At 42.9% G+C, this 15,351-nt stretch overlaps 2 protein-coding genes across 2 annotated transcripts in view; one reads left to right on the top strand and one right to left on the bottom strand.

The window, feature by feature from the left end:
* The window catches only part of FBXL13 (F-box and leucine rich repeat protein 13), a 258,167-nt gene extending 257,501 nt beyond the window's left edge, over window positions 1–666 (bottom strand). Inside the window, exon 1 of the mRNA XM_047694145.1 lies at window positions 409–666. Within this exon, the coding sequence (XP_047550101.1) occupies window positions 409–483 (75 nt within the window). The 5' untranslated portion in view covers window positions 484–666. The remainder of the gene's footprint in view (window positions 1–408) is intronic.
* Window positions 667–849: 183 nt separating this feature from the next.
* ARMC10 (armadillo repeat containing 10) overlaps window positions 850–15,351 on the top strand; it is a 39,594-nt gene continuing 25,092 nt past the window's right edge. The window contains exon 1 of the mRNA XM_047694156.1: window positions 850–1,137. Coding sequence (XP_047550112.1) covers window positions 999–1,137 — 139 coding nt within the window. The 5' untranslated portion in view covers window positions 850–998. The remainder of the gene's footprint in view (window positions 1,138–15,351) is intronic.

Below are 15,351 nucleotides of genomic sequence, written 5' to 3'. Positions count from 1 at the left end.
CCACCATCGCCCCCTCTGTCTTCTCCTCTCTGATCTGTATCTTTTTTTTTTTTAAAGATTTTATTTATTTATTTGACAGAGAGAGATCACAAGTAGACAGAGAGGCAGGCAGAGAGAGAGAGGAGGAAGCAGGCTCCCTGCTGAGCAGAGAGCCCGATGCGGGACTTGATCCCAGGACCCTGAGATCATGACCTGAGCCGAAGGCAGCGGCTTAACCCACTGAGCCACCCAGGCGCCCTCTGATCTGTATCTTCAGCCCAGATGGCCAGTCTATTCAAGGCTGACTTCATCTTCTCCCAATCCGCTCCTCATACCCTCCACTCGCTCTCTGGCCAGACCCCAGCCCCTCCTCTGGGAAATCGCCGGGGTCCTCTCCCTTTTAACTCCGCCGCCACGTGGCTCCAGTACCTCGCAGACCTGAGGAATGTAGTTCTCCTTGAAGTAGTTCCTCAGTCGGGGGTTGGCAGTGCGTAGCGAGGCCATGACCAGAGGCCCCACTGAAACTCCCCGCCGGCCCTCCGCGTCCCCGGAAGCAGGCGCCGCGCCCCGGCCGGGGACTAGCGCGTCCCGGCGTTGCCCCGGCAACCGCGGGGCAGGGAGGGGCGGGCGCTGCGGCGTTAGGTCCGCGCCCCCTAGGCGGGGCCGGGGGTAGGGGAGCAGCCGGGAGGGCGGCGGGAGGAAGGCTGGCCTCGGCCCCGGCGGTAGCTAGTGAAGTCTGCCTTCGGGCGGCGGCGGCCTCCGGGGGGGTCCCTTCGGGTCGCGTAGTCCCTGAGGCTCTGGACTAGTCCTGCCCCCCGCCCCGCCTCTGCCAAGCCGCCGGGACGCTCCGGGGCCGCAGGGGGCGGTCTTGCTAGGCTGGCAGGGTCGTTTCCGGGAGGCGGAGCTCAGACCCTATTTCCTTTCTCCTCCGCGGGCTCGCGCTAGCTTGGCGGTGGGATCCCCTGGCTCCGGGGTCTCCTACGCCAGGCCCAGCGCTGCGCCCCAGCACCGGCGGCAGCATGGGCGGCGCCCGGGACGTGGGCTGGGTGGCGGCGGGCCTGGTCCTCGGGGCCGGCGCCTGCTACTGCATTTACAAGCTGACGCGGGGGCAGCGGCAAGGTGGCCGCGGGTTTCGGCTGCGCCCCTCGAGCTCCGCAGGTGAGGCCACGGGATGCCCGGCAGGTGGCGGGGGACGGCGGACCGGGGCTGGGTGTTATCCCTGGGGTGAAGGTTGAAGACAGCGGGCGCTCGTGACCTTCCCGTGCTCGCGGCCAAAGAAGCCGAGCCAGGGGAGGGCGGGAGGCTCTGAGCACGGCCAGGTGGAGAAGCCAGGTGCAGAGGACTGATCGTCCACTTGATGGGGTGCGTGTAAGGTCCTGAGCTGCCTCCTGCCTCCACTTAGTTCAAAATCCCGTGATGAAAAGTTGCCCACATTTTCCTGCCTGAGTGCGGCGTCACAGCGGAGGATTGGCTGGGTTTCTCAAAAGCTTGTCCACTGCTCCGCACGTTAAAGCTTGCTCCGGCCTTTGTGTTACCAAGGGGATTCTCCCTGCGGTGGCGTGGGTGTTGCGGGTCCTGGAGCGGTAGACGAAATTGTGTCTGCAGTTGCCCTGGGAGAAGGAAAGCTGGAGGAGTAGTTCTGCCTCCTCTCGGCCAAGCCTCAGGGAGGAGGTACCTTGAAGTCACTGCGGTTCATATACAAAGTCGCAGAGAGATTCTGGAGATAACAGACACAGATGTACATATCAGTTTGAAACAGTTGTCTGCGTGGGAAAGGCTACCCTCCCGGCGAAAAAGTGCATGGTTAGGTTGCCGTCCAAAAGTACCGATTGGTGCATTCGGGATTCTGAGGATTTGCTGGATGTTCTGGAGGGAAATTTCCGGTCATGGACGTTGTTACAGAAATAATTAAAAATGAAATCTCCTGTCAGCCAAGAAATTCCTCTCTACAAATACAGAAAAGAACTAAAGTTTTATTGTAGAGTAAGCATTAAACTAGATTGCTGTGCTCATCCCAGGCAATCAGCTAATGGGATTGAAAAGAGAATTCTCACCCCTTTATGTATCTAGGCAGATAAAATCTATTTCATACCACCTGCATGTTTTCCAGAAAGACAGTAACTTGTCTTTAAGAAAAGGTTTGACAGCACCATTTACACATAATTCATCCTAAATTCACTGGTAATTGACGTGGCAATTTGTGTCAGCTAATTGCTTTTATCCAAAGGAAAAATAAGACTTCTCAGCATCTTTATGACAAGCAGGTGGTTACAACATAGAACCAGGTGGTGAGGCTAAATTCAGAGATCTGGGCTCCACCTTTTTGATGTTTACATTTTAAACAGATGACCCCAAAGCCCATAAGAAAGACTTTCTTGGGTTGTAAACTGGCAGGAGAGTTACTTAGCTTTTAAAAAGATGTCATTTATATTAAGGAGACAAAGGAGTTACAGTTAGAGCTGGTTCTTGAACAAGGGGAATGTGAGCTGCACAGGGTTACTTACATGGAGTTTTGGGGTTTTTTTGTTTGTTTGTTTGTTTTTAGTAGATACAGTTCTGTAAATGTATTTTCCTTATGATTTTCTTAACATTCTCTCTAGCTTATTTTATTGTAATAATACAGTACATAAGACATATCACATACAAAATATATGTTAGCTGTTTTCAGTGAGGCTTTCAGTTCATCACAGGCTATTAGTAGTTAAGTTTGGCGGAATCCAAAATTACACGTGGATTTTGGCACCCCTAAACTCTTCATTGTTCGAGGGTGAGCTGTACAAGTTTACTCAAGGAAATACTCCGAGAAAACAGTAGGGAGAAGGTCTGTTTCCCTTTAGGGACAAAGGAAAAAGCAATTTTCAAAAGAAGGTTTTTATTTACCCTGACTTACAAAGCCTGATTTGTTGTCTGTGTGTGAAAGAGATTTCTGGATTCAGATACCTTCTCACTTACACTGATTGAACCTGGTAAACACTGACAAAGTCAGTGTTTTAAACTTAATTTTACCATTTCCAGAGTCACCCTTACCTTAAGTCAGGCACCTTACAAAATAAGGTGCTCTTGGTCCCTTCTTCCTGAAACTACCCCTTTATCTTTTTTTTTAAAGATTTTATTTATTTATTTGACAGAAATCACAAGTAGGCTGAGAGGCGGGGGTGGGCGGGGAAAGAAGGCTCCCTGTGGAGCAGAGAGGGGTTGGGAAAGTGGGGGGGGGGGAAGCAGGATCCCCATGAAGCAGAGAGCCCAATGTGGGGCTGGATCCCAGGACCCTGAGATCATGACCAGAGCCCAAGGCTGAGGCCTAACCCTCTGAGCCACCCAGGCACCCCACCCCTTTATCTTTGAAGAAGACTTGACAAGTATCCATTTTTTTCAGCATCATCTTTAGATTTCTGAAGATGATCTTTTTTGTTGTACTTGAGATAAAATTGACATAAAATATTGTATTAATATTAATTAATATTGTATTAATGGTAGGTATATGATATGTGGCTAAGTATATATTTGATATCAAATATATGTAATATATATATATAATATATATATATAATATATATATATATTTGGTTCAGGTATCTGTACATATTGCAGAATAATCACCATGAAAAGTTTAGTTGACATCTCTCACTTCATAGGCACAGATTTTTTGTTGTTGTGATGAGAACTTCTAAGATTTACTCTCAGCAACTTTCAAGTACGTAATACAGTATTGTTTGCTAACTATAGTCATCAAGCTGTACATTACTTTCCCAATATTTACATATCTTTAAACTTGTTCTTCTCATCACTTTCATCCATTTTACACTGCCCCTTCGCCTGCCTCTGGCATCCCCAGTCAATCTATTTGTATTCGTGAATTCAATTTTTTCCTTTTTTTTTTTTTAGATTCGACATATAAGTGAGATTATGTCATATTTGTTTTTTCTTTCCTGTCTGACTTGTTTCACTGAGAATAATGCCCTCAGTGTTTACCCGGATTGTTGCAAATGGCAGGATTTCCTTCTTGTTATGGCTGAGTAATATCCCACTATTTCAGTTTTCCTATATATATATAGACCACATTTTCTTTATCCATTCATCTATCAATGAACACTGAGGTTGTTTCTGTGTCTTCCTGTTATAAATAATCTTGTAGTGAACATGGGGATGCGTATGACTTTTCAAGGTATTCTTTTTCTTCATATAAATACCCAGAAGTTAAATTGCTAGATCTGCATGCTAGTTATATTCTTAATGTTGAGGAACCTCCAAACTGTTCCCTAGTGGCCACCCCAATTTACATAGTCTCCAGCGGTGGACCAAGGTTCCCTTTTCTCTACATCCTCACCAACATTTGTTATCTCTTATCTTTTTGGTGGTTTTTTTTTTTTTAATCTCTTATCTTTTTTTTTTTTTAAGATTTTATTTATTTATTTGACAGAGAGAAATCACAAGTAGGCAGAGAGGCAAGCAGAGAGAGAGGAGGAAGCAGGCTCCACGCCGAGCGGAAAGCCCGATGTGGGGCTTGAACCCAGGACCTGGGACCATGACCTGAGCCGAAGGCAGCGGCTTAACCCACTGAGCCACCCAGGAGCCCCAAAATCTCTTATCTTTTTGATACTGGCATTCTAACAGGTGTGAGGTGATAACTCATTGTGGTTTTGATTTGCATGTTACTGATGATTACAGATGTTGAGCACTATTTCACGTATCTGTTGGCCACTTAACATGTCTTCGGAAAAAATGGCTATTCAGATCCTCTGCTTATTTTTTTTAATGATTACTTGAGTTTTTTCCCATTGAGTTGCATGAGTTCTTTATATATTTTGGATATTAACGGCTTATCAGATAAATGATTGGGGGATATTTTCTCCCATTCCGTAGGTTGCCTTTTCATTTTATTGATGGTTTCCTTTGCTGTGCAGAAGTTTTAAAATCTGATAGTCCACTTGTTTATTTTCGTTGCTTTTGGATTTGGTGTCAAATCTGAAAAATCATGCAAAGACCTATGTCAAGGAGCTTACTGCCTACATGTACTGGGAGTTTGATGGTTTGAAGTCTTATGTTCAAGACTTTATTTTAAGTTGATTTTTGTGTCTGATATAAGAGGGCCCGGTTTCATCTTTTTATGTGGCTGTCCAGGTTTCCCAGCACCATTTCATGGAGCTGATGAAGTCTTAGAATATAAGTGAGGTTCGGTGGGGTGAGGTCCGAAGCCAATGACCAAGAAAGAATTCTTGAGACATCTTTGGTGCAAAATGGTGGTTTATTAAAGCCCTGGGACAGGACCCATGGGCAGAAAGAGCTGCTGCCCCGGGGCTGTGAGGAGTGGTCCATTATACGCTTGCAAGTTGGAAGGGGATCAGGGATGGCATAAGTGTCTAAGGAATTTTGGAAGCAAGGTTTCCAGGATCTTGAGGGGCTAGCTGTTGTTGGGCAAAAGGTTATTCATTACCGTGAATAAAACCTTTTCGTGAGACCCTTTAGATGTATATCAGTGGGCCCTGTGCTTGGGAATCGTTGTCAACACTATCTTGGAGGGTTTAGAGAGAAAGTTTCCAAATGAATTGTTAGAGTAGAACTTACAGGATCCTGGTCGGGGGTAGGGGTCAGTCAGGCCAGGATTGCCCTTTGCCCTAAGCAAAGTGTTAAGGGGAAGGCAGTGGAGTCCCTAGAGGAATGTCACTCTGCCAGTTTCAAGGGTTTGTCAGTGGGTAAGGAAATTAATAATTTTTCTTCTGCCTGTTTCCCACATCTGAGCCACTGTCTTTTCCCCTTTGTATTTCTTTGGGTGCTTTGTCATAAATTAATTGACTGTAAATGCATAGGTTTATTTCTGGGCTGTCCTGTTCCATTGATCTGTGTGTCTGTTTTTATGCCAATATTATACAGTTTTGATTACTGTAACTTTGTAATGTATTTTGAAGTCAGGGACCGCAATGCCTCCAGCTTTGTTCTCAAGATTGCTTTGGCCATTTGGGGTCTTTTCTCATTCCATACAAATTTTAGGATTGTTTATTCTATTTCTGTGAAAATGCCATTGGAATTTTGGTAGGGATTGCATTGGATTTGTAAATGGCTTTGGGTAATATGGACATTTTATTAGTTCTTCCTGTCAATGAGCTTGAGTAGCTTCCTCTTTATCTGTATTTTCTTCAATTTCTTTCATCAGTGCCTTACAGTATTCTGTGGACAGGTCTGTATACCTCCTTGGTTAAATTAATCCCTAGGTATTTTGTTCTCTTTGATGTAAATGTAAATGGAGTTTTCTTTTTTTTTTTTTTCTTCTTGGAGTTATTTTCTTAATCTCTCCTTCTGATAATTTGTTCTTAGCATATAGAGATGCAACTCATTTTCTTATATTGATTTTGTATCCTGCAATTTTCCTGAACCTGTGTATTCGCAGCTTTTTGGTGCAGTCTTAAGGGATTTCTCTATATAATGTCGTCGGCAAATAGTTTTACTTTTTCTTTTTGATGGGATGGCTTTTATCTCTTTTTGTTGTCTAATTGCCCTAGCCAAGACTTCGAGTGCTGTGTTGAATAAAAATCGTGGAGTGGACATCCTTCTCTTGTTCTTGGTGTTAGAAGAAAAGCTCTCACTCAGTCGTTCACCACTGAGTATGATGTTAGCTGTGACTTTGTCCTAAATAGCCTTGATTACGTTGAGGTACAGTCCCTCTCTACCCTCTTAGTGTTGAGAGTTTTTATCATGAATGGATGTTGGATACTGTCCAATGCTCTTTCTGCATCTGTTGAGATGGTATGATTTTTATCCTTCATTTCATTACGGCGGTGTGTTTGCCGCTGTTGAGCCATCTTTGCATCCTGGGTACATTCCACTTGATCTTGGTGTATGACTTTCTAATGTTTTGTTTGCTCATATTTTGTTGAGGCTTTTTACATCTGTATTCATCATGGATTTTGGCTTTTAATTTTCTTTCTTGTGGCAGTCCTTGTCTGATTTTGGTATCTAGGTAATAGGGCTTTGTAAAATGGGTTTAGAAGTATTCCCTCCTCTTCTGTTTTAGGGAGTTTGAGGATTGGTATTCTTCTGCGAAGACTTTGGTAGAATTAATTAGTGAAGCCCTGTGGTCTTGGACTTCTGTTTGTTGGGACTTTGTTGATTACTGATTCAATCTCCTTACTAGTAACTGGTGTGATAAGATTTTTTGTTTCTTCAGTTCATTTTTTGTAGATTTTATATTTCTAGGAATTTTTCCATTTCTTCTAGATTGTCCAGTTGTTGGCATATAATTGTTCCTAATACCCTCTTACGATCCTTCATTTTTTTTTTCCTTTGTATTTTTGTGATATCAATTGTAGTGTCTCCTTTTTCATTTCATTGGTAAATGAAGCCACTCTCTCTCTCTGTTTTCTTGGTAAGTGTAGCCACTGGTTTGCCTATTTTGTTCCTCTTTTCAGTAAACCAGTTCTTATTTTCATTGATCTTTCCATTGTCTTCCTACTCTCATTTATTTCTGCTCTGCTTTTTGTTATTTCCTTCCTTCTAACATTGGGCTTTGTTCTTTTTATGGGCCCTTGAGGTGTGACGTTAGGTTGTTTATTTGAAATCTTTCAAATTTCTTCACATAAACACTTAGCACTCTGTACTTCCCTATTAGGACTCTTTTTGCTTCATTCCATAAGTTTTGGTATGTTGTGCTGATGAAGTTTTAGAATATAGGTGAGGTTCAGTGGGGTGGAGTCCAGAGCCCACGACCAGGGAAGAATTCTTGAGATGTCTTTGGTACTAAATGATGGTTTATTAAAGCACAGGGACAGGACCTGTGGGCAGAAAGAGCTGCTGCCCCGGGGTTGTGAGGGGTGCCAGGTTACGTACAATGGTGTTGGGGGAGGTAAGGAAAAAGGGAGGTTTCCGTAGAACTTTCATATGCTAAAGACCTACAGGATACCAGATACCAGAGGCCTTGCCATTGTCAAGGTCGTTTTTCCTTTCTTAGCAAGGTATTAACCTTAAGGTAGTTGGGAGATTCCTAAAGAATGTCACATATGTCCCACTCAGGAGTGGGGGTGGGGGAAGGTTGCGTGATGTCAGCTTCTGCTCTGTCCTCCGCCAGCCTTCTGTTCCCTTGTCAGTATTTCTAGCTTTATTTTTTCTCGATATTTTTTCCCTCTTTTGATTCTTCTTTGACTCACTAGTTGTTCCGTAGCATGTTTAATCTCTACATATAAGTGAATTTTCCATTTTTCTTCTTGTAGGTCATTTCTAGTTCGTTACCTTAGAGTTGACAAGTTTGTATATTAATTCTGTTGGGTCCCCCAATAATGGGTCCATGATTAAAGGAGCGAGACTGATACAAAGCGAAGGTCAACCAAAGCTTTATTTAGCGCCAAGCATCAAGAATCAAACCAGCCCGCCGGGGCGCACGCCCCTCCCTGCTTTCCAGACTATTATAGAGCAAAGGCCAAGTGGTTGCCCCTGGCCACGCACAGGTGGCTAATTGAATTACAATTCACCCCATAGTAGCTATGCTACCCAGCCCACCACCTTGGTAGCTAGGAGACAGTATGGGCCCCCACTGATTGAATGTCTCCACCTTACCTGACCCACCCTTGTATTTGGGCCCGTCACCTGGGACTGGTTTCCTGGACTTGCTTTTAAGTAAGTTCCCCTGGGGGCGGGGGGGGGGGGGGGCAGGGTCAATTTAAGTTTTACTGCATAAACAAAAAAATGGCAAAATGGGCTGGGGCCGCTCTGGTTGAATAGGCCCTTACAATTCAGTCTTCTTAGATTTATGAAGACTTATTTTGTTGCCTATCATGTGATTTATCCTGGAGAGTGTTCCATGTGTGCTTAAGAAGAGCATCTGTTTTGCTTTTGAATGTTCTGTAGATGTCTGTTAAGTTCATCTGGTCTAACATGTCCAATGTTTCCTTATCAATTTTCTGTCTGGGTGACGCATCCATCGATAAAACTGGAGTATTGAGGTCTCCTACTATTGTACTGCAGTCTGTCTCTCCCTTTGAGTCTGATTATTTTTGCTTTATAAGGTGCTTCTGTGTTGGGTGCTTATGTATTTACAAATGTTATGTGCTCTCCTTTTATCATTATATAATTATCTTCTTTGTCTCTTATTACAGTCCTTGTTTTGAAGTCTTTCGTCTGATGGAAGTGCGGCTACCCCAGCTTTTTTAAAGCTTCCATTTGCATGGAATATCTTTTTCTCTCCCTTCACTTTCCTTGTGTGTGTGTCCATAAAGCTGCAGTGAGTTTCTTGGCAGCGTATAGTTAGTCTAATATTGTGATTTTGAAAAAGGAATATTTATTCTTCATCCCCATTTCTGGCACAAAGCTCCTAAAACCCTCAGAATCTTCTCAGTGCGGTGAGCTATAAAGGTGTCTTTTGTTATGCTAATGGGGCTTTTGGAAAGCCCTGTAAGGATGGGGTCTTGTTGTGAGGGAGGCAAACCGGATTAGAGGGCAATAAACTTGATAAGCAAAATTTTCTCTGAGTTCTGTGAGCTGCTCTAGCAAATTAATTGGACCCAAAGTGGGGTTGGTGAATCTCTGATCAGAAGCACCGGTGATGGGGAGCCTCGGTTGCTCAGTTGTTAAGTGTCTGCCTTCAGCTCAGGTCATGATCCCAGGGTCCTGGGTTCAAGCCCCACTTTGGGCTCCCTGCTCAGCAGGAAGCCTGCTTCTCCCTCTCCCACTGCCCCTGCTTGTGTTCCATCTCTTGCTGTCTCTCTCTCTCTATATATATATATATCAAATAAATAATCTTAAAAAAAAAATTTAAAAAGAGGAGCACCGGTGATAACTTGGGCTTGCTCCTAGCATCTGAAGTGGTCGGGGGTGGGGGCAGTCTTTGAGGACTGAGCCCATAACCTGTGGGGTCTGATGCAGGTAGAAAGTGTCTAAGTTGAATTGAATTGTAGAACCTGCTGGTGTCCAGGAATTGCTTAGTTCTTCGGAAAAACTCACTCTATGTTAGAATGGGTGACCAGAATCAGAATGTGAATTGGGTCTTGTTTTGGTTTTGGTTTATTTTTTTTTTAATTAATATATTATGTATTATTTGCCCCAGGGGTACAGGTCTATGAATTGTCAGGCTTACACACTTCACAACACTCACCATACATAGTACATACCCTCCCCAGTGCCCATAACCCAACCACCCTCTCCATACCGCTCCCCCCCCCCCCCCCCCCCGCCGCTCCGGCAACCCTCAATTTCTTTAGTGAGATTAAGAATCTCTTACGGGGGGCGCCTGGGTGGCTCAGTGGGTTAAGCCGCTGCCTTCGGCTCAGGTCATGATCTCGGAGTCCTGGGATCGAGCCCCGCATCGGGCTCTCTGCTCTCTCGGGGAGCCTGCTTCCTCCTCTCTCTCTGCCTGCCTCTCTGCCTGCTTGTGATCTCTCTGTCAAATTAAAAAAAAAAAAAAAAATCTTTAAAATTACAAATTTCCAGTTATATATATTAAAAAAAAAAATCTTTTACAGTTTGTCTCCCTCCCAATCCCATCTTGTTTCATTTTTTTTTCTTCCCTGCCCCCCAAGCCCTCCACTTTGCTTCTCAAATTCCTCATATCTGGGAGATCATGTTATAATTGTCTTTCTCTGATTAATTTATTTTGCTCAGCATAATACCCTCTAGTTCTATCCACGTCATTGCAAATGGCAAGATTTCATTTCTTTTGATGGCTGCATAGTATTCCATTGTGTATATACACCACATTTTCTTTATCCAGTTATCTGTTGATGGACACCTAGGTTCTTTCCATAGTTTGCTATTGTGGACATTGCTGCTATAAAATTGGGGTGCATGTGCCCTTTCGGATCATTACTTTTGTATCTTTAGGGTAAATACCCAGTAGTGTGATTGCTGGGTTGTAGGGTAGCTCTACTTTGAACTTTTTGAGGAACCTCCATGCTGTTTTCCACAGTGGCTGCACCAGCTTGCATTCCCACCAACAGTATAGGAGGGTTCCCTTTTCTCCGCATCCTTTCTGGCATCTGTCGTTCCCTGACTTGTTCATTTTAGCCATTCTGACTGGTGTGAGGTGGTATCTCATTGTGGTTTTTTTTTTTTTTTTCAAAGATTTTATTTTTTTAATTTGTCAGAGAGAGAGAGAGAGTGAGCGAGCACAGGCAGACAGAGTGGCAGGCAGAGGCAGAGGGAGAAGTAGGCTCCCCACAGAACAAGGAGCCTGATGTGGGACTCGATCCCAGGACACTGGGATCATGACCTGAGCCGAAGGCAGCGGCTTAACCAACTGAGCCACCCAGGCGTCCCCTCGTTGTGGTTTTGATTTGTATTTCCCTGATGCTGAGTGATGTGTAGCACTTTTTCATGTGTCTGTTGGAAATCTGGATGTTGTCTTTGCAGAAATGTCTGCTCATGTCCTCTGCACATTTTTTTTTTTTTAAGATTTTATCTATTTATTTCTCAGACAGAGATCACAAGTAGGTGAGGAGGCAGGCAGAGAGAGGAAGGGAAGCAGGCTCCCCGCCAAGCAGAGAGTCAGATGCGGAGCTCTATCCCGGGACCCTGAGATCATGACCTGAGCCAAAGGGAGAGGCTTTAAACCACTGAGCCACCCGGGCGCCCCCACTGCCCATTTCTTGATTGGATTATTTGTTTGCTGGGTGTTGAGTTTGATAAGCTCTTTATGGAGTTTGGATACTAGCCCTTTATCTGATATGTCCTTTGCAAAGATCTTCTCCCTTTCTGCCATGTGTCTTTTGGTTTTGTTGACTGTTTCCTTTACTGTGCAAAAGCTTTTTTTTTTTTTTTTTAAAGATTTTTTTATTTATTTGAGAGAGAGAGATCACAAGTAGGCAGAGAGGCAGGCAGAGAGAGAGGGGGAAGCAGGTTCCCTGCTTAGCAGAGAGCCCAATGTGGGGCTCGATCCCAGGACCCTGAGATCATGACCTGAGCCGAAGGCAGAGGCCCAACCCACTGAGCCACCCAGGCGCCCCTGTGCAAAAGTTTTTAATCTCGATGAAGTCCTAATAGTTCATTTTTGCCCTAGCTTCCCTTGCCTTTGGCGATGTATCTAGGAAAAAGTTGCTACGGCTGAAGTCAAAGAGGTTGTTGCTTATGTTCTCAAGGATTTTAATGGAATTCTGTCTCACATTGAGGTCTTTCATCCATTTGGAGTCTGTTTTCATGTGTGGTGTAAGGAAATGGTCCAGTTTCATTTTTCTGCATGTGGCCGTCCAATTTTCCCAACACCATTTGTTGAAGAGACTGTCTTTTCCATTGTACATTCTTTCCTATTTTGTCAAAGATTAGTTGACCGTAGAGTTGAGGGTCTATTTCTGGGCTCTCTATTCTGTTCCATTGATCTATGTGTTTGTTTTTGTGTGAGTACCATGCTGTCATGGTGATTGCAGCATTGTAATAGAGCTTGAAATCTTGAATTGTAATGCCACCGACTTTGAATTTCTTTTTCAACATTCCTCTATTTGGGCTCTTTCCTGGTTCTATATAAATTTTAGGATTATTTGTTCCATTTCTTTGGAAAAAATAGATGGTATTTTGATAGGGATTGCATTAAATATGTAGATTGCTTTAGGAAGCAGAGACATTTTCACAATATTTGTTCTTCCAATCCATGAGCATGGAACATTTTTCCATTTCTTTGTGTCTTCCTCAATTTCTTTCATGAGTGCTTTATCGTTTTCTGAGTACAGATTGTTTGCTTCTTTGGTTAGGTTTATTCCTAGGTATCTTATGGTTTTGGGTACAATTGTAAATGGGATCGACTCCTTAATTTCTCTTTCTTCTGTCTTATTGTTGGTGTATAGAAATCCAACTGATTTCTGTGCATTGATTTTATATCCTGACACGTTACTGAATTCCTGTACAAGTTCTAGCAGATTTGGAGTGGAGTATTTTGGATTTTCCACATAAAGTATCATATCATCTGCAAAGAGTGATAGTTTGACTTCTTTGCCGATTTGGGTACCTTTAATTTCTTTTTGTTGTCTGATTGCCGAGGCTAGGACTTCTAGTACTATGTTGAATAGTAGTGGTGATAGTGGACATCCCTGCCGTGTTCCTGACCTTAGCAGAAAAGCTCTTAGTTTTTCTCCATTGAGAATGATATTCGCTGTGGGTTTTTCCAGATGGCTTTGGTGATATTGAGGTATGTACACTCTATCCCTACACTCTGAAGAGTTTTGATCAAGAAAGGATGCTGTATTTTGTCAAATGGTTTCTCAGCATCTATTGAGAGTATCATATGGTTCTTGTTTTTTCTTTTATTAATGTACTGTATCACACTGACTGATTTGCGGATGTTGAACCAACCTTGCAGCCCTGGAATAAATCCCACTTTGTGGGATTGTGGGGTTGTGGTGAATAATCCTTTTAATGTACTATTAGATCCTGTTGGTTCACGTTTTGGTGAGAATTTTCACATCTGTGTTCATCAAGGATATTGGTCTGTAATTCTCTTTTTTGATGCGGTGTTTGTCTGGTTTTGGGATCAAGGTAATGTTGGCCTCATAAAATGAGTTTGGAAGTTTTCCTTCCATTTCTATTTTTTGGAACGGTTTCAGGAGAATAGGAATTAATTCTTCTTTAAATGTTTGGTAGAATTCCCCTGGGAAGCTGTCTGGCCCTGGGCTCTTGTTTTCTGGGAGATTTTTTGTTTTAATTTTATTTATTTATTTGACAGAGAGAGAGAGATCACACAAGCAGGCAGAGAGGGGAAAGCAGGCTCCCTGCTGAGCAGAGACCACCCCCCCCCCCATGGGGGGCTCGATCCCAGGACCCTGAGATCATGACCTGAGCCAAAGGCAGAGGCTTAACCCACTGAGCCACCCAGGTGTCCCTGTTGGGAGATTGATGACTGCTTCAATCTCCTTACTGGTTATGGGTCTGTTCAGGTTTTCTATTTCTTCCTGGTTCAGTTTTGGTTATAGTCTCTAGGAATGCATCCATTTCTTCCAGATTATCAAATTTGCTGGTGTTTAGTTGCTCATAATATGTTCTTGTAATTGTTTGTATTTCTTTGGTGTTGGTTATGATCTCTCCTCTTTCATTCATGATTTTATTTATTTGGGTCCTTTCTTTTTTTTTTATGGATAAGTCTGGCCAGGGGTTTATCCATCTTATTAATTGTTTCAAAGAACCAACTCCTAGTTTCATTGATTTGTTCTGTTGCTTTTTGGGTTTCTGTTTCATTGATTTCTGCTCTGCTCTTTATTATTTCTCTTCTCCTGCTGGGTTTAGGCTTCCTTTGTTCTTTCTCCAGCTCCTTTAGGTATAGGGTTAGGTTATGTACTTGAGACCTTTCTTGTTTCTTGAAAAAGGCTTGTATCGCTATATACTTTTCTCTCAAGACTGCCTTTCCTGTGTCCCCACAGATTTTTGAACAGTTGTGTTTTCATTATCATTTGTTTCCATGAATTTTTTCAATCCTTCTTTAATTTCCTTGTTGACCCATTCATTCTTTAGTAGGATGCTCTTTAGCCTCCATGTATTTGAGTTCTTTCCAACTTTCCTCTTGTGATTGAGTTCTAGTTTCAGAGCATTGTGATCTGGAAATATGCAGGGAATGGTCCCAATCTTTTGGTACCCGTTGAGACCTATTTTGTGACCCAGGATGTGATCTACTGTGGAGAATGTTCCATGTCCACTAGAGAAAAATGTATATTCTGTTGCTTTGAAATGGAATGTTCTGAATAGATCTGTGATGTCCATCTGGTCCAGTGTGTCATTTAAGGGCTTTATTTCCTTGTTGATCTTTTGCTTGGATGATCTGTCCATTTCAGTGAGGGGGTGTTAAAGTCCCTTACTATTATTGTATTATTGTTGATGTGTTTCTTTGATTTTGTTATTAATTGGTTTATATAGTTGGCTGCTCCCATGTTAGGGGCATAGATATTTAAAATTGTTAAATCTTTTTGTTGGACAGACCCTTTGAGTATGTTATAGTGTCCTTCCTCATCTCTTATTATAGTCTTTGGCTTCAAATCTAATTGATCTGAAGTAAGGATTGCCACTCCAGCTTTCTTTTGATGTCCATTAGCATGGTAAATTGTTTTCCACCTCTCACTTTAAATCTGTAGGTGTCTTTGGGTCTAAAATGAGTTTCTTGTAGACAGCATATTGATGGGTTTGGTTTTTTAATCCATTCTGATACCCTGTGTCTTTTGATTGGGGCATTTAGCCCATTTACATACAGGGTAAGTATTGACAGATATGAATATAGTGCCATTGTATTGCCTGTAAGGTGACTGTTACTGTGTATTGTCTCAGTTCCTTTCTGGTCTATTACTTTTAGGCTCTCTCTTCACTTAAAAGACCCCTTTCAATCCCTTTCAATACTTTCTGTAGGGCTGGTTTGGTATTTACAAATTCTTTTAGTTTTTGTTTTTCCTGGAAGCTTTTTATCTCTCCTTCTATTTTCAGTGA

The sequence above is a fragment of the Lutra lutra genome, chromosome 11, assembly GCF_902655055.1.
Source record: "Lutra lutra chromosome 11, mLutLut1.2, whole genome shotgun sequence".
Taxonomy (NCBI): Eukaryota; Metazoa; Chordata; class Mammalia; order Carnivora; family Mustelidae; genus Lutra; species Lutra lutra.
This window is presented reverse-complemented; position numbering and strand designations above follow the sequence as displayed.